At 41.6% G+C, this 19,962-nt stretch overlaps 1 protein-coding gene across 16 annotated transcripts in view; it reads right to left on the bottom strand.

Moving 5' to 3' along the window:
- The window catches only part of ARMC3 (armadillo repeat containing 3), a 99,187-nt gene that overhangs the window by 50,787 nt on the left and 28,438 nt on the right, over positions 1-19,962 (bottom strand). For all 16 annotated transcript variants that reach the window (XM_027073619.2, XM_053225383.1, XM_053225385.1 and 13 more), the window contains 5 exons: positions 18,950-19,075; positions 12,902-12,970; positions 12,486-12,661; positions 7,932-8,126; positions 5,223-5,406 (listed from right to left, as the gene is read on the bottom strand). In XM_027073619.2, coding sequence (XP_026929420.1) covers positions 5,223-5,406; positions 7,932-8,126; positions 12,486-12,661; positions 12,902-12,970; positions 18,950-19,075 — 750 coding nt within the window. The remainder of the gene's footprint in view (positions 1-5,222; positions 5,407-7,931; positions 8,127-12,485; positions 12,662-12,901; positions 12,971-18,949; positions 19,076-19,962) is intronic.

The raw sequence follows: 19,962 nt of genomic DNA, 5'->3' as shown, positions 1-19,962 counted from the left end.
ATCTCAAGCAGGCTCCACACTCAGCCTGGTGCGGAACTCGATCCCACAACCCGATCGTGACCTGAGCTGAAATCAAGAATCAGATGCTCAACTCACTGAGCCGCCCAGGTGCCCCCAAACTACATAGATTTTTAGAGAGGAGAATCTATAACCCCACTATGAAATTTACAAACATCAGGAAAGGGAAGAGTTATGGAAGCAAAAAAGTTAAATGTCTTCAATAACTATAGCCACTCTATCTTTAAAAAAATCATTTAAAATTTCCTTTCATCTATATAACAAAAAAAGGAGGAAAGCAAAGAAGACAACATAGAAAAATGAAAAGCCAAAAACAGCAAACACGGTCAGGAAGAAGGTGAAACAAATACAATAGTTGTAGAAATAAACCTAACAATGGTTCATCCCCTTGCCTCTGGATCTAGAGAGTGATGGTTTCACAACATTGCTAATCTGTGGGGACCTCGCTATCCCTTGTTTGTTCCCTTAACCCTGACTGTACTTCTGAAAGTAGTCCCTTCATGTGTCTCTTTATTTAACTCATCTGGAGTTTAAAGAGCTGGTAGTACCCCTTTTTGTCTAGTCAACAAGTATCTATTCCCTTATTTTATTCATTGTTTACCTTTATCTTCTAGAACAGTGCCTTGCATATAGCAGGCATACAATAAATATTTGCTAAGTAGTGGGCAAAGAGCATACTTTTTCAAGAGCTCATAGAAGACTCGTATCCATAGATCATATACTAGGCCTCAGTGACAATGCAATATTATTTTCAAAGCAAAACTTGCATTTTTTAAACTACAAATAAAAAAATGTTAGAATTTAAAATGGGAGACTTTGAACTCTGGGTCCTGCTGGAGAAATGGGATCTGGGGCTCACTGTAGGTCTTTCACTCAAGGGTTGGTCCAATTTGCTGATATCGTCAAAATGCTGATTAAAATCCTGCTTCATAAAACTGAAATTGAAAATAATCCTACGATAACCAAATCTTTATATTACATAAAATGATGGTGCATGTTTTTAAAATGCTGTTCGTAATATACATCACTCCACTTCAAAGAGGATATCATGAGTAAGAGAAAATCCAGAAAAAGTAAGAGAATGATTACAGGATAGCATAAGGACATGGTGTATGGGGAAAGGCTAACTGAAGATTCTTCAGTCTGGAAAAATAATGGTTAAAGGAAACATGAAAAAAAAAATCACAAATGGCATAGATGAAATCAATACAGATTTAGTCATTTGATTCTAAAATAGTGAGGAGACACAATTTGGAACTGGGATGTAGTCATTTTAGAACTAACATAAGGAAGTAGATTCATAAAACATTAAGTGCCAGATGGGATTTAAAGACTATCTGGTTGAGTTTCTTTGTACTACAAATAAAGAATGGATTTCACCAAATGGTGCTAGGAAAACTGGATTTCCACACACAAGAGAATGAAGTTGGACCCTACCACACCATACACAAAAACAACTCAAAAATGGATCAAAGACCTAAACATAAGAGATAAAACTATAAAATTCTTACAAGAAAACATAGGGGAAATTTTTCATGACATTGGATTTGTTAATGATTTTTTGGATATAACACCAACAGCATAGGAAACGAAAGAAAACCGAGAGAAATTGGACTCCCCCAGAATTAAAAACAGTGCGTCAAAGGACACGATCAATAGTATGAAAAGGCAACCCACGGAATGGGAGAACATGTTTGCAAACCATACATCTGATAAGGAGTTAATATCCCGAGTATAGAAAGAACTCCTACAACTCAATAACAACCTGGTTTAAAAAAAAAAGGGGGGGGGGGCAAAGGATTTAAATAGACCTTTCTCCAAAGAAAATAAGCACATGGAAAAAAAAGCTCAACGTCACTGATCATTAGAGAAATACAAATTAAAACACAGTGAGCCACCACTTCACACACATGAGTATGGCTACTAACTAACTAACTAACTAAATAAATAAAACAGCAAGTATGGGTGAGAATGTGGAGAATTGGAACGCTTGTGCCCTGTTGGCGGGCGTGTAACATGGGTACAGCTGCTGTGGAAAACAGTATGCAGTTCCTCAACATATTTAACACAGAATTACCATATGATCCAGCAATTCCAGTCATGAGTATATACCCAAAATAACGGAAAGCAGGGACTTGAAAAGTTATTTGTATATATATGTTCATAGCAGCAGCATCCACAATAGCCAAGCAGTAGAAGAAACCCAAGTGTCCATTAACAGATGAACAGGTCAACAAAATGTGATGTATACATACAGAATACTATGTAGCCTTAAAAGGGAAGGAAGTTCTTTTTTAAAAAAAATTTGTTTTTACATTTATTCATCTTTGAGAGACAGAGCACAAGCAGGGGAGGGGCAGAGAGAGAGAGGGAGACACAGAGTCCGAAGCGGGTTCCAGGCTCCCAGCTGTCAGCACAGAGCCCGACGCAGGGCTCGAACTCACAAACCACGAGATCACGACCTGAGCCAAAGTCCGATGCACAACCGACTGAGCCACCCAGGCGCCCCGAAGGGGAAGGAAGTTCTGATGCATGCTGGAACGTGGAGGAACCTGAGATGGGTCACGCAGAGTGAAATAAGCCAGTCACCAAAGGACACATATTTTACAGTTCCACTTGTATCAGTACTTAGAATAGTCAAAATCACAGAAACAGAAAGGGTGGTGGTTGGCGGGGACTACAGGGAGGGAGAAGTGGGGAGTTCTTGTTTCATAGGTACAAGCTGTCTGTTCTGCAAGACGAAAAGAGCTCTGGAGATGGATGGTGGAGACGGCGGCCCAACAGCGTGAATGTACTTAATACCGCTGAACTTAAAAATGGTTAAGACGCTAAATTTAACATTATGTATATCTTGCTACCATTTTTTTTTTAAAGAGTAGAACTCATTTCCTTTCCTTTAATCAAAACCAGCTTCTCTTCTTGAGTTCCCCATTTCTGTGAATGGCACCATTCTACTCCCAGCTGTCCTAGCCAGAAACCTGGTCTTGTCCTTGACATCACCTTCTTCCTCCTCCAACCCACGTGGTCACTCATCGAACACTTATGGACCAACCCTCCCGATGTGCCAAGCACTGTCATGGGGGTTCTCCTTGCAAATGTCTGTTTCAGGAAACTTTCACCTTCCACCTAGATGACCACAGCAGTCCTCTTCCTGGTCTTTCTGGGTCCGGTCCAGCACACTTCGAATCTCTCCCCCGCTTTGCAGCAAGAGAGCTCTTTCTTTTAAAAGTGAGCATCTGCAATGGTCCCCCACCTTTCTAAGCCACTTCAATGGCTCTTTGTTGCCATCAAAATAAGGTCCAAAGTCCTTCCTTGGCTTATATCGCGCATTAGCATCTGGCTCCCCATTACTTCCACAGCCATCACTTTCAATTTTCTGCTGCATTCTATTCACTAGCCATTCTGAAAACTTTCAGTTCTAGAATTTACCATGCTCTGTCCCTCCTCTGGCCTTTATACCCTGTTCCTTCTCCTTTAGAGCACTGGTGATCCTTCCCCATCCCACCAGGACCTTCTTTGCCCAGACAATTTCTATTATTTACTTTATGTCCTGGCTGGTAAATTACTCATGTCGGGAAAACCTATCTGATCCAACCTGACTTTAGGTGGCCCTCCCAGGTGATCCTGTCCTTCCACCATCAAGCACAGTGTGATCATCTGCTTCCTTGCCCCTTCTGGGTTTATTGACCCAAAGTGGGGGGCTCAATACATAATTAGTAAATGAATTAGTAAATAGGTCCAGAGAGGCTGTGGTTCATTCATAGTTACAACTTAGGTCATCGCACTGCAGGTAGGGGGACCAGTGGTAAAACTAGACCACCAGGGACTCCCCTCCCAGGGCTCTTCCCACTGCTACGTCACACGATGGGTCATAAATTCATGAAACTCACTATCCCAAGAGGGGCTGTGACCGGCTTTAAATGGTCCAACCACACAAAAGAGAAGTCGCAAAAATTTTGGCTTTGATATCGTCTGTCTCTTGCCATCGTCTTCTCTTTCAGTCTCAGACAGCTAAGAAGACCTGGGATAGCTGGAAAACAGAACTGACCAGGCGCAATAAGGTCGAAGTTCCATTTGATAGAACACCGAGCCAAGCAACTTTTGCTAATATTAAAAACCTTGATTTTACAACCTGTCTAGATTTGGCATTCATAATGCAACGCACAAGTCCCCTCTATATTAACTCCATACTGGACGGTGACATTCGGCTTACTGCTGTAAAACTCTGCCTTGAAGAACTCAGTATGGATTGAAAAGGAAGTGGGTCCCATAATATACACATAGGCATATATATGTACAGATGTGGGTGTCTATGTTTAGAAACAAATCATTTAAACTAGTCAAAACTGTCATCATTTAGAAGAGGAGTGATGTGGAAGGAGGAAAATAAAATCACATCTTTTATTAAATAAAATACTCCAAATATACATAAATTAAAACTATAATTTCATCTTCAGTGCTTGTGATGTAATTAATCTCTCATATTTTACAGATTTATGCCAACATAGCTTGCCACTGAAATGAAAATTGTATTATGTATACAGTGTGAGCATATTATTTTTCCCAGCCATATCACATGGCTATATCACTGCCTGTCTCCAGCCAAAGTTGAAATTACTGTACAGATACCATTCCGAATGTGGGTATATTGAAACAACGTTTTTCAGGATCACAAGCAAGGCATGGATTCTGTAAAATTTCAGAATCATGGGGAAATAAAGGCTTAACTTAGGAATGAATTGCTTTAAAAAAAAGATTCATAATTAAATCATATTGAGTTAATTATGTCCCTGACAAAGCAATTTCTACTTTTACTAATTGGCACTGAGATGAATCTTGACCTTAAATAGTAAGCACTATTCTCCAACGCTCATTTAAAAGCCGACAAATACTGGGGTGCCCGGTTGGCTCAGTTGGTTAGGCGTCCCACTCTTGATTTCGGCTCAGGTCATGATCTCATAGTTCATGAGATCAAGCCCCGTGTCGGGCTCTGTGCTGACAGCACGGAGCCTCCTTGGGATTCTCTCTCCCTGTCTCGCTGCCTCTCCCCCACACGTGCACGCACGCACATGCTCTCCCTCTCTCACAAGAAATAAACTTTAAAAATTAAAAGCAGACAAATACTCTAGTGCTTGTTAGTACTAATCAAAACCAAGAATACAAGAGGAAGCATGTGTGCTTAGTTTATATAAAATGAGACATACGATCATAAGCTGCTTTAGTAATTGCTTTTGCTGCATTCTTCTGAATATCAGGAATTGTAGAATTTTCTGCAAAGGACAGGAGCTTCTTAAGACCCCCGGTCTGCTGAATCAGCACCAAAGTATCCATATCTTCAAGGCAATTGGCTATCACGGAAAGAGCTTCTATATGAAGGTCATTCAATTCCTAATAATAAAAGCAAATACAACTTCAGAAAATTGTAGTGAAAGAAATTGACACTTCCCAAATTTTACTACAAGACGAAGGTCAGTCAGAACATAACCTTATTAACGTTGCTGTGACAGATGCCCAAGGAAACAGTTCTGTTTAATTATCATAACATCACTCTCCCTCACAGTTTGCCCCATCTCTTCTTGCTCCCCTGCTCCAAAATGTTTCACAGATACAGGATCATTTTTTCACAGATAAAGACGCTTGAAGCAATAGTAGCCAAATGAAGTTGCTCATACAACCTCGTACCGCCAACAATTTTAAAATCCGAAGAAAATATTCTTTGAAAAAGCAGACAGGAGCTGATGGAAAGCATATTACCTAAAATCTCCAGCTGGTAGAGGGAGGTGTTGTAAGTCTGTGACTTCTTGCCTCCACTATCATGGGCTCCAACACAGCAATGCTTCTGGTCAAGGAGCTCTCTTCACAGCAAACCAAGGGTGACAGTGGGTCCATGCCCATATCCCACCATCCCGAAGCAGCTGGCTCAACAGAGTGGCCTTTTGAAGACAGTTACGGTGCCAGTGAAGTGGGTGGCAATACCTGGCAGGGCCGGGGCAAGGTTCTCCACTTTATATACATTCTGAATCAGTGGCCAATATACGGTGCTGGATCTCCCATAGCCGGTGATGGTGGGTCCAGGAATCAGGGGGTGGAAACGGGTGTGGTAGCATTGTTACCCCCTAGTGGCCCATTAGCGATATCTTTGCTTGCTCTCTCCCAGAACTCGTGCTCTGTTGGCCTAGAGGTCTTAGTTCCAAAGGAGAGAATGCTTCCACCAAGAGGCATGACTATGATTCCACTGGACTGGAAGTTAAAACTTCCCCCAGCCACTTTGGCCTCCCCATGCCTCCACATAAGCAGGCAATGAAGGAAGTTACTGTGCTGCTAGGGTGGCTGATCCCAACTACCAAGGGGAAACTGGACTGCTACTCCACACCAGAGTGTATCCGGAATACAGGAAGAAGAGTATATCTGGAATACAGGAAGTCCTTTGGGTATCTCTTAGTATTACCATGCTCTGTGAATAAGGTTGAAAGAAAACTACAATAACCTAATCCAAGCAGGCCTCCTGAATGGCCCAGACCCTCCAACTACCACCATGTGGCCACTTGTAGACAAGAGGGTTATAACCGCCATGAGTATTTCTTCCTTATTTTGTTATGAGTGTGTGTGTGTGTGTGTGTGTGTGTGTGTGTGTCTGTGAAATAGTGTGGGTATTTTTTCCCTCTCTTATCCCCTCAGGCAACATAAGATGTATTGACTTTACAAGTTAGTAGTTATTCTTAATTTTACTTCATAGTATTTAAGTTACAGGATATCAAGGAGAAGACTAAATATCCCCCAAGGACATTGCATCCTCTTCTGGGGAAAAGGTTAGTATATTCTAGTTGTACACAGGATAGTTACATCATGCTAGGCATGCAAGGACCTTGCTATTGCCTTGATTTTGAGATTAAGTAGGATTTAAGGAGATATGTAGGGATGCCAAATTGACTCGTGATGATTAATTTTCATGTTTTAACTTGGCTAGGCCACGGTATCCAGATATTTGGTTAAACATTATTCTAGATGTTTCCATGAAGGTATTTCTCTAGATGAACATACTATATAAATCAGTGGACTAAGTAAAGCAGATGATTCTCCCCAATGGGGATTAAATAACCCTTCCTGCTTTATCCTAGAGAAAACTATGGCTGATAAAGCCTAAAACTAATTCTAGGTATTTCAGGAAATCATGAAGAAGATCCTAAACAAGAATTTAAAAATCTTAAATTTCTAAACCAGAAGAATAAAATTATTTTATTTTTTAAATTTTAATTTATTTAGAGAGCAAGTAAGGGAGGGGCAGAGACAGAAGGAGACAGAATCCCCAGCAGGCTTTGCACTGTCAGCATGGAGCCCGATGCGGGTCTTGAACTCACAAACCATGAGATCCTGACCTGAGCTGAAGCCAAGAGTCAGACGCTTAACCAATGAGCCACCCAGGTGCCCCTCAAAAAAAGTCTTTTTTTTTTTTTTTAACAGTTTGGCTGCTTCTTTTTTTTTTTTTAATTTTTTTTTTTTAACGTTTATTTATTTTTGAGACAGAGAGAGACAGAGCATGAACAGGGGAGGGGCAGAGAGAGAGGGAGACACAGAATCTGAAACAGGCTCCAGGCTCTGAGCGGTCCGCACAGAGCCCGACGCGGGGCTCGAACTCACGGACTGTGAGATCATGACCTGAGCCGAAGTCGGAAGCTTAACCGACTGAGCCACCCAGGCGCCCCAAAAAAAGTCTTTTATAATGGCCTCTATCATTAATCTGATTTAATCATGTGATAATATAGCGATAAACAAATTAATTAATCCATTTTACTGAACACTATGCTTAAATATAATAAAATTTTATTTTAAAAAGCATTCTACATTCGGATTTTATAGCAACATGTAGGAGAGACACATTTCCTCATAGAAAGTTGAATGAAAGTTTCAAATACCTTAGTTTCTAGGATTTTAATAAGGTGGTCCACTCCTTGATTGTCTCTCAGCGTTGTTCGTGCCTCCTTATCATTTGTAATAATACCTAAGGTTTTGAGAGCCAACAACTGAATAACTGGATATTCTGACTTCAAGAGATCCAATATAGGGGGGATTGCATTTAGTTCTTGAAGTGCAGCTCGACACTGAAAATCCTGCCATGAGATACAAATGATCAAATAAGTAAAATTTAAAGCAAAATACAGTCAGTCACAAGAATGGAGAACCTCTATGGTCTAACAAAGGACACTGTAAGTTTTAAATTTCCCATCTTTTATTCCAGATTCCCTTCCAAAGTCACTCACACAGTAAGTAAGAAAAACCCTCCATCGACAACACCTAAATATTCATTTTAACTATGCAGACATTGTCAATAACAGGAAGTAGATGTGATCTATGGTTTTTGCAGTACCTATTGTTTCTTTATTATCCAGCAAAGTCCTTTCGTTACTAACAGCACTACACTAAATCTGCGCATAATCAAATTCTTTTCACACTCTACACCCTGTTTCAAATAGTATTTGATAAAATGAAATGATACCATCAATTCCTTATTATCTTCATCCAAATGGATTATTTATGAAACGCTTACATGCACACAGTGCTGCTGGCAGGCCCTGTGCATGCAAATTTATACCAGGTTGAGTTCAGACACATGACCTTTATACAAGACGTTTATAATATCAAGGGGTCGTTAGAGTCTCGGTGAGTCGCTCTCCCCTGTGTGTCTGCAATTCTGTGTATGTGAGTGGTGGGGAGAGGGCTAGTTGGGGTGAGCAGCGGAGAAAACCAAGCAAAAAGTCATGAAAAGCCCCCAAACTCTGACTACTAATCGTGACACTTAAAATCAAAATATCATAAATGTCAAATAGTATTAAGGTGGAAAAGGTCCCATTAACAGCTTAGCTTTTCTCTATCCATCCTTCAGTGCATGCTTCCTACAGGCATAAAAACTGTAGAAAGTTGTTTGCTGTGGGTTGAATTGTGTCCCCCCAAAATGTATGTTGAATTCCTAACCCTCGGTATCTCAAAACATGACCTTATGTAGAAACAGGGTCAGTAGAGATGTTATTAGTTAAGATAATGTCATAGTGGAGCAGGGTAGGTACTTAATGGTGTCCTTAGAGGACTGGGGTCTTTAAAAGAAGAGGAAGCATGGGGTGCCCTGGTGGCTCAGTTGTTGAGTGTCTGACGTTGGCTCAGGTCATGATCTCAGTTTGTGAGTTCGAGCCCCGCGTTGGGACTCAGAGCCTGGAGCCTGTTTCAGATTCTGTGTCTCCCTCTCTCTGCCCCTCCCTGCTCACTCCCTGTCTCACTCTCTCTCAAAAAGAAATAAACATTAAAAAAATTTTTTTAAATACATAAGAGGAGGCACAACAGAGGGAGAGATTGCAATGATGGCAGCTGTATACCAATGACCGCCAGGGATTGACGGCCGCCACCAGAAGCTAGGAAGAGGCCGGGAGGATGCTTCCCAGAGCGGCCGTGGGGGCAGGGCCCTGCTGACACCTCGAGGTTGGACCTCCAGCCTCCAGCACTGAGAGAAATTCCTGTTGTTTTAAGCCGCTCTGCGTCTGGGGTAGTTTGTTACGGGCGGTGGGAGGAAATTAACATGCTGTTATTCACCAGTACTTCTGTTGTGAAGAATAGTGAAGGCAAGTCTTTTCATTTCTCTATGATTAAAAAATTATAGGGAAGTAAGAGCTATGAGGAGTCTTGGGATGAAAGGTACTAACCCACTGACCGCGTTATTTAGGCCTGTGGGATAAGAGAAGGGGGACAGTGGAGCAGGGAGGAGCCAGGGTAGAGGCCAGTGAGTGCCCAGCCTGGGGCAATGACTTCTGAGGCCAGGAATGCTCTTGCTGCCTTCGGGCATAGCCCATTTGTCTCTCTTTCTATATCATTTGTCTAGATACTCCACCTCTCGGTGAACCCTCCTTTACCTTCACTTCACTATCTCTTCCCTTTATATTCTACTGCTAGCTCTTTCAAATGGCATTTTGGTATTTTCAGTTGATCTAAGCAAAGCTAATCAAATGTGTGTGCGAATTGTTCAGGAACCTGAGCAGCAAAAGAAACAGAGAAGGCTGTTCAAAGTGTCAGGAAGCTGACCTGCTGTGGGGGAGCAGTGCCTTGAGGGGCTGTGGGAGGGGTGGGGACACAGGACAGCACAGGTAGAAGAGGCCAAGGCAGGCTGTTTCTTTCCATAACAAAGGAAAAACAGTTCAGTGACAAAGCACCTCGAAATTATGGACAATGAGCTCTGTTCAGCATACTCAACTCATTGGGTCTTCACCAATAAATAAGTCTAATCCAAAAACCTTGGTACACTGAATACGGTATGCATTGCATCCAATGTGCTTAGATCACCAAGGTTAGGTCAATAAGTCTGCGTGGGTGAAACCTCGTTCAATGTATTAGATTCCACGTTTCAAGAAGAAATACATTTATCTACTTTCATCTTGCCTTAATTTGCAAGCCATTCTATTCTTTGAAAATTTACATACACTTCTAAAATGCCCTTTCATAGACCTGTACTCTGAAAACGATGAAACATTGAAGGAAATTGAAGGCAACACAAAGAAATGGAAAGACATTCCATGTGCATGTATTAGAAGAACAAATACTGTTAAAATGCCTATACTACCCAAAGCAATCTCGACATTTAATGCAATCCTTATCAAAATGCCAACAACATTCTAGAACAGGCAATCCTAAAATTTGTATGGAATCACATAAGACCCCAAATAGCCAAAGCAATCTTGTAAAAGAAAAACAAGATGGGAGGAACCACCACTCCAGGCTTCAACGTATATACAAAGCTGTAGTAATCGAATAGGATGGTAACTGACACAAAAGTAGACACCCAGATCAATGGAACAGCATAGAAAACCCAGAAATAAACCCACAATTATATGGTCAATTCATCTTTGGCAAAGGATGCAAAAACATCCAAGGGGAGAGAGAGTCTTTTCAATAAATGGTGTTGGGAAAACTGGACAGTAACATGCAAAAGAATGAAACTGGGCCACGTTCTTACACCATACACAAAAATAAACTCAAAATGGATTAAGGACCTAAATGTGAGACAGGAAACCATAAAAATCTCTGAATAGAGCACAGGCAATTATTTCTCTGACACTGGCCATAGCGACACCTTTCCAGATATGGCTCCTGAGGCAAGGGAAACAAAAGCAAAAATAAACTATTGAGACCACATCAAAATAAAAAGTTTATACAAGCAAAGGAAACAATCAACAAAACTGAAAGGTAACCTTCCGAATAGGAGAAGGTGTTTGCAAATGGCATATCCAGTAAAGGGTTAGTATCCAAAATACAGTATATAAAGAACGCACACAATTCAACACCCAAAAAACAAATAATCCAATTAAACATGGGTAGAAGTATGAACAGACACTTCTCCAAAGAAGACATCCAGATGGCCAACAGACACATGAAAAGATGCTCAACGTCACTCACCATCAAAGAAGTGCAAATCAAAACGACAATGAGCTATCACCTCACACCTGCCGGAACGGCTAAAATCAACAATACAAGAAACAACAGGTGTCAGCAAAGATGTGGAGAAAAAAGAACCCTCGTGCCCTGTTGGTGGGAATGCAAACTGGTGCAGCCACTGTGGAAGGGAGTCTGGAGGTTCCTCAAAAAGTTAAAAAAAACAGAACTACTCTCTGATGCATTAATTGCACTCCTGGATATTTACTCCAAATATTCAAAAACCCCAATTTATAAAGGGATACATGCATTCCTATGTTTATTGCAGCATTATGTCTAATAACCAACTTATTGAAGCAGTCCATTCACCTGTTGATGGAGATATAAATAATGAGATATTATTCAGTCAAAAAAAGAATGAAGTCTTGCCATAATGCAACAACACGGATGGAGTTAGAGCATTCCGCTAAGCAAAATAAGTCAGTCTGAGAAAGACAAATACCGTATGATTTAAGAATTTAAGAAACAAAACAAATGAACAAAGGCAAAAAAGAGAGACAGAGAGAGACAGAAAGAGAGAGAGAGAGAGAAAAACCAAGAAACAGATCCTTAACTATAGAGAACAAACTGATGGTTACCAAAGGGGAGGTGGGTGGGGGGTGGGTGAACTAGGGGATGGGGATTAAAGAGTTCACTTTTGGTGATGAGCCCGGAATACGTATATCATTGTTCAATCACTATATTGTATACCTGAAACTAGTATAAAACTGTACGTTAACTGTACTGGAATTAAAATGAAAAACTGAATAAAAAAAAAGAAAATGCCCTTTCACAGGACACAATTGCTTATAAAATGCGAAAGTTGAAAGGTATCTACACTCAACCTCCATTCTTTTTTTTCCCCAAACGAGAACTCCTAAATAGTACCAGAAAAACAAAACAAAACAAAACGGTGAATCAAAACTGAGGAGTTTTTAACACCTTTTAGACTTTTTTATTGGGCAAATCAACTCTATAAATAGCTTTGGTCAAAACCCGCTTTTAGAAATCACCCTCACCTGGGTCAAGTTGTAAATGCACTCAACAGAGTTCTTCTTCACGTCAGGGTCTGGGCTGGCCAGCAGTCTGACGAGTGGCTCTAACCCGCCGTGCTCCAATATTTGCACTTTGCTGGTATACTCCGCAGACATGTTCGCCAGGCAAAGACTGGCGAACTCATGAATCACCACTTCCTCTGCACATCAAAGATAAACAACACAAGTGTGCGGAAGGCTTCCACAACCACTACTTTAAAACACGTTTTGAAAACCAAAGCCTCACGAATCCTAACTTTGGTGAGAGCCCCTCTTGGCTTGAAAGACCTTAAGGACAATTCACAGTTGATATTACATAGGCTATTTCCGAGGAGTAGTTTAATGAAATGCGAAAAACAAACCAGTCCCATTTTTGAAACAGATGCGGGATGCAAAACTACCTTCTGGAGCAAGCTGAGCGATGATGGAATTCATGACATCTAGTTCCCTTAACAATTTTTTAACATCGTCTGCAAAAGAAGAAACAGCGTATTAATATTTCTTATTATCAATAACAGCGAGGTTGTTTAAACAGTCCCTTATGAGATAGGCTTTATTATTACCTAATTTTACAAATAAAGAAACTGAGGCTCAAAATCAGCAAGTCAGTGGTGAGACCAGGTAGCATGGTCAGGTCTGTCGAACCCTAGACAGACTCTAGCCCCTCTCCTTGATCACCGAAATATACTACCTTCCGACAACACTAGAAAAGATAACCAGAAAAGTGCAAAGTGTACCTAGAACACTAATCAGTAAAGCCTAGTTACTGCTCCCTACATTTGTTTACCGTATAGTAGAAATTCCTTTTGGTGTTGTTTTGTTGGAAAGGGTATTTTTAAATTTTGATTTTAAGAAAACTTGTGCAGAATGCAAGTAAGAATTATCCTCAGCCTTTTCGATTACTATATCTTGGTTATGTTCCATTTGATTATCAGAGATGCCAAAAATGATTAAAGACAAGTATATTGATTTGTTTAAAGTTCACTTCTGTCCTAGTCACGTGAGCCTAATTAAGGCCGGGCAGACACGCCCCTACTTCTCCGCTGCCATCCTTAACCTGTGTTTTCTGAGAAATAAGGCATAAGAAATAAGGTACTCATTTAGTTTTTGCAGTGGTTCTTGGTCAGTTATCTTTGTAAGCCAAAATTAGCATCATTAGGATTTTGGAAAATTTCACTTCGCGGCAGAGAGTCTCTGGATGGATTTTTCCTCATTAACCACTGGGTATACTTGACTTTTATTGGACACCTTTTGGTCTGTTTCTGTTCAAAATGGCGGAAGAGGGCCAGCAAACTTATCGCTGGCTTACACGTATGTGAATAAGCTCGAAGTACAAAAGAATAGTAGAGCTGCTGGAAAGGGTAGCGTCCCAAAGTGGAGGGCATTATTTTACAGTCAACACTGGTTCAAAAAACGGGGGCGCCTGGGTGGTTTCGTCGGGTGAGTGTCCAACTCTTGATTTCTGCCATGATCCTAGGGTCATGGGATCCATGATCCTAGGGTCATGGGATCCAGTTATCCAGCCCCGGGAGATTCTCTCCCTCTCTCCCTGTCCCTCTCCCTGGCTCATGCTTTCTCTTGCTCTCTCTCTCTAAAATTAAAAAAAAAAAAAGTATACCTTGACAGGGAATTAAACGAGTGAAGGCATCCTACTCAGATCTTTCCAAGTGTGCTGGTGCACCTTCTAGAAAACTTGTGTTCTTGGTATTTCTGCTCTGAGGAGTCCAGTGTCTGTATTTCCAAATGAGAAGGCCACACCCGTCTATTTTTACATGCTTGATGCAAAATATTTCTGGGCTTTTAGATCTCCAGTTCATTCTCCATTTGGTATCCAAAAGAACCTTCCATATGTTTCAAAGTTTCTGCTACAACACTGACCACGAGGTCAAAAACACCGATGCTCCATGTGCCCTCTGCTTCTCTTGTTTCCCTGCAGGAAGGAAATGTTCCCGCAGGCCGAGGCCGCCTGGCTGGGCCCGTATGTGACACCTCACGTTCTTCTGCCCTAACAACTCAAAAGTCTTCATCACAGAAACCCGTGCCACGGAATTCCCTTCTAGATAGGAAGTTAGCCAAATCTGTCCAGTAACAGATGTAGTAGAGCTCTCCACTAAACCATTTTTCTCTTGGCTCAGAGGAGGGCTCAGATTCTGTGGCAGTGCCTATAAATCAGTGGCATAGAGGATCAGTTTGTTATTCTGCTTTTTGACACCAATTGTCCCTAAAGGATCTTTCTTTTCCTGAGGGTAAGTCAGCAAAACATAACGGATAAGTGCCTATTTTCATCACTCGAAAAACAATATCGATCTCTGCCCCCTTCTTTCTCCACAGAGAACACGCTCATATAGGGCAACTGAATAGAAACTCTATCTATTGTGGTCGGTCCACGCAAATATGTTCTAGCTGGGGGCGCCTGGGTGGCACGGTGGGCTAAGCGTCTGACTCTTGATCTCGGCTCAGGTCACGATTTCACAGTTTGTGAGTTCAAGCCCTGCATCAGGCTCCGCGCTGATGGCGTGGAGCCCACTTGGGATTCTGTCTCTCCTCTCTGCTCCTCCCCCACTTGTGCTGTCTCTCTCTCAAAATAAATAGTTTTAAAAATTTGCTTTAAATATGTTCTAGCTAAACTCTAGGACACATACAATTTTAGGTGGTTCAGAACTGCCAACACCTTCACTTCCTGGAGTAACTTCATGCAATCTGGATTTTTTTAAAAAACATTTTTTTTAATGTTTTTACTTAGTTTTGAGAGCGAGAGAGAGCAAGCAGGGGAGGGGCAGAGACAGAGGGAGACACGGAATCTGAAGCCGGCTCCAGGCTCTGAGGTGTCAGCACAGAGCCCGACATGGGGCTCAAACACACAAACGGCAAGATGGTGACCTGAGCTCAAGTCAGAGGCTTAACCGACTGAGCCACCCAGACATCCCATGCAATCTGTTGTAACTGCATTCTTATTTACGCTTTCTGGTTGCCTAATATGAACCATCCAATTTATTTTTGACCTTATATACTCTTTTACATCAACCTTTTCTTAAGATGGCAAGGTCTTCAGATCGCCATAAGTAATGTAAAATCTGGGCTTCAAGGATGGCAATGAACTCTCTCTTTAGCTGACTTCATTAAATGAGCCTCTGTTATACGGCCTCATCAAACTAAATACAAACCGGGGGTGCGGGTGCGTAAGAGACAGCAACTCCATTTTGATTAAAAGGTTTAACACAGTAATTTAAATGCTTGTCTTGAATGACCCAGGATTAGCATAGGCTCATAACTCAATCACTTTAGAAAAAAGACAAAGAAGAAAAATCAAGAATTTGTTTGCTCTCACAGCAATCCTTTTAGCACCGGGCATTCTGTTGGAACATCGTACTGGTTCATCCACTATGAACATAGTGAAAGCATTGAGTACGTGAAAGGCATGTGAAGATACAAATCACTAAAGAAAAAGTGGTTATTTTAAGACAGTCTAAAGATGATTTAACCATGTGGCACCAGAGGTGCGCTTGTTTACAAATTAGTCTGGATACATGCCTTTTCATTTAAAAAAATTTCTTTAACGTTTATTCATTTTTGAGAGACAGAGACAGAGTGTGAGTGGGGGAGGGGCAGAGAGAGAGGGAGACACAGCATCCGAAGGAGGCTCTAGGCTCTGAGCTGTCAGCACAGAGCCCGAGGCAGGGCTCAAACTCACGGACTGTGAGATCATGACCTGAGCCGAAGTCAGATGCTTAACCGACTGAGCCACTCAGGTGCCCCAGGCCTTTTCACTTAGAGTGAACGACTAGCTTAGTCGCCTTGGACATGGATGGACAGTGAAGCAAAAGCTATTCATGTACTGGCTGTACTGACAAAGCAGGAACACGAGCCATTGAGGACACCAAGCAGGTTATCGTGTCATCAGATCGTTCACGTAGAAAATGAATCAATTCCCATAAATGCCTTGATTTTTTTTTTTTTTTTTTTTTTTTACCCAATTCGTGGAATCAAAAGAAAGCTCTTGGTCAGGGGGCGGGAGGGTTCATTCATCATATCTAAGACCCACGGGCTCCCTGGAAACCGCCAAGACAGCAAAACTCTTTCCAGTGTTATGCTTCGTGGTAGCAGATTGCACCCCAGCACTGGTCGCAGCCCAGCCAGCCGTCTCCCAGAGGGTGGCTCGACGGGTCTGAGAGCCATCACATTGAGCACTCAAATGCAACGGTTATTCTCAATATTTTAGGGTCACAGACTCTTTTGGAAACTCGTGAAATGCAACATACAAACCCTGCTCAGGAAAATGTGGCAAACAATTTGGAGGGCTTCACAGATTATAAGCTCCTCGTGTATTGGAAGGTGCAAATTCTAAATAAAATGAATACGAGAAATCAAGAACAAAAGTAAATAGGAAAAAAAAGTCATAGAAACCTAGACACAAAGTTAGAAGGCAGAAGTCTCAGCAGAAAATTATGACTTTCCTTTCCAAAGGACACGCATTCTCCCCCAGAATCACGTAGTAGGAGAACCTGAGTTAGCATGTGCACTCATGTTACGGATCAGAGAATACTTGATGAATCCAGTCCACTAAAGCTAGGAGCCAGAGAGTAGAGTTCTAATTCTAGCTCTGATCTGATTTCTTCTATTAACCACCCGCATGAATGCACAAGGAACCTAATCCTTTCAGAGCTCTTTTCTATTTTTAAAACGAGGAGTTGCATAAGAGGTATTACAAAGCACCCCCGCTTCTCAAATTCCGTGGCGTGTAAACGGAATAAAACATAAGAAAAATTTTCATGTTCCCTTTTTTGATTATAAATACTTTCAAGGTGGCTCATTCAACATGGCGGAATTAGTACACAGACAGCCCCTGAGACAAATTCATGAAGGCCCCACGATACAAATGATTACTACCTTGTTTAACTTCTCTGTACCTCAGTTGCCGCACATATAAAGGGAATGACCGTAGCACCGACCTCATTAAATGACTGAACGTACAAATAGCATGTAGGACAGCGCCTGGCACATTGTAAATGCTGTGTGAGTGTTGACTAATGTTACCAAAATCTGGGTTGGTAGAGCATCCACTCCCCCACGACTGTCCTCATCCTGCAGCCAGAAATACCCCCAGAGCCCCTGCCTTCCAGAACAGCCGCCATTAGAGCTCCCACACTTGCCTCCAGATCCCCTTCCACTAACAGCCCCAGCGGGGCCCCATCAGCCCCCCCAGAACGGCAGGCAGTGTTCACGCAGTCTTGGCGGCATTGGCTGTAAGGGCACAGATATCACCTAAAACTCTCCTTCCCCGTCACTTCCCATCTTCCTGTCTGTGACATTAATGCCACCGTCCCTGCTGGACAGCGTGGAATAAGGAGCCCCCCTTCCTTACCGTCCTGTCTCACCCAGGGTTCAGGAAAGTGAGGGGGGGGGAGTCAGGAAGTTGAGGGAGGAAACTGAGCTTGTGCTTTTGCTGAGACTGGTGAGGGGGGGAAGTATGATAACTTTAGCCGCATGCCATGAGACAGACAGATATGTTTATTCCTAACTGCCTGGGTTTCGGTTTAGAGTTCATTCAGTCTTCACTAAGAATGTCATGTTTTATTATAAAGTCATAAGGCCTTTAGTGGCTAACTCAGAAACCTACCATTATAACATGAAAATGACTTTCAAGTGAAACAGGCATCCTGTTCATTAATCAGGGACTGCCTTTATTGGCAGAGTTTTCGTCAAACCGGTATTCTAACAGACATACTAGCATATTTTAACTAATACTATCATTTCACCATATTAAACATATGAAAATATTCAAGCCATAGGTCTGATTTAAGAAATAAATACATGTCTAAAATTATTTTTGGCAAAGTATATTTTGCAGTTTCAGAAAAATAAATGTATCAAACCTCTTCGCCCTGGGTTACTTTCACTATGAAATACATACGAAGTGTAGCTTACATATGGGCGGACAAATTACATCATGCTAACTCCAGAAAAGAGCTATTTTAAGAGACAATGAGTGCCCTTCAACTTGTTAGACTCAAACCTACCACGTCGCCAACTCTGAGAGTTTTACATGGATATATTTGCATATATTTTTATATTTTAAAAATATCTCGGGGCTCCTGGGTGACTCAGTCTGTTAAGCATCTGACTTTGGCTCAGCTCATGATCTTTCAGTTCATGAGTCCAAGCCCTGCAACAGGCTCTGTGCTTTCAGTGAAAAGCCTGCTTCCGATCATCTGTCTTCCACTCTCTCTGCCCCTCCCGCCACCTCAAAAATAAATAAACAGTAAAATAAAGAAGAAAAATACGTTCTTAAAATATGAAATCATAATCTGTTGTATTATATTTATTTAACATTTCGTTAACATCAAAGTCAGTTCAAATAAAATTAAAAACAAACCCCTTAAAGTTAAATTTTAAAAAAGGATAATGCATTACATGAGGTTATGAGATTATGTCTGAGAGTTGATACTTACTATTAGAAGCCAGGATTCCAAATATCATGGTAGCATTTCTTCTCACAATTTTGTCTTCATGGGTGAGCAGTTTGGTTAAAGGTTCCACAGCTCCAAGTTCAAGGAGGGTAGCTTTGTTTTCTTCACCTGATATCACAGGTAAAAAAAAAAAGCATGCATGGATATCATCAGTCTCATCAAAACTCTCCTCGTGCCATTTTAATTTCTTATTTGCTGTTTGCCTTTCACATTCCTCTTTGCTTCCGCATATACCTGTCTCGGAATAAACTTTAGAGCGCAGGGGTCCTCGACATTTGCTGCTTTCCTTCCTCCTGATGCTTATTTCAAGAGCTGGCTTCCTCTTGTCATTCAGTTCTCAGTTCACACTGCACCTGCTCAGAGGGTCTCCCCTGACCACCCTATCTAACGTTACCACTACGTCCAAGCCTTTCTTCCTCTTCCCTAGTCTATTTTCTTCATACCATTTAGCCACCTCCTTGCCTCGTTTGCCTGTTCCACTAGAACTTAATTTTCCACGAGGACAGATACCCTTTCTGTTCTATTCTCTCGTATCCTCAGCGCCTAGCATAGTGCCGGTCATGTACTGGCGTCATTAATCACGAGACTTCATTAACATACGCGGACCCCACTTCAAGTTAAAGTGGGATGGTGGGGTGAGTTCAGGGGGCTCGTTTTTCACCCACTGGGGTTACAGCACCTATTTTGTCATCCAAGATGTGTCTGCAGCTAGCATGAAGGTTCACGCACAGAGGGGAGCCGCCAGGGTAACTGTGGACTCCTTAGCTGTGGCAAGAAACCCCAGAAGGCCATGTAATGCCAGAGTCTTGCTTAACTATAGAAGCAATTTAGCTATATCTTGATGAGTGGGATATCGTTCTACAAAGTCAGGAACAATGTTTAGGTCCTGATTAATTTCAGCTTTTTAATTTCATGGGCTACGAAAACATAGATCTCACTTTCAAAATTAGTTTGAGATATAATAAAGTCCCTTTCACTTGTCTTGCCTCAGTTTT

The sequence above is a fragment of the Acinonyx jubatus genome, chromosome B4, assembly GCF_027475565.1.
Source record: "Acinonyx jubatus isolate Ajub_Pintada_27869175 chromosome B4, VMU_Ajub_asm_v1.0, whole genome shotgun sequence".
NCBI lineage: Eukaryota > Metazoa > Chordata > Mammalia > Carnivora > Felidae > Acinonyx > Acinonyx jubatus.
This window is presented reverse-complemented; position numbering and strand designations above follow the sequence as displayed.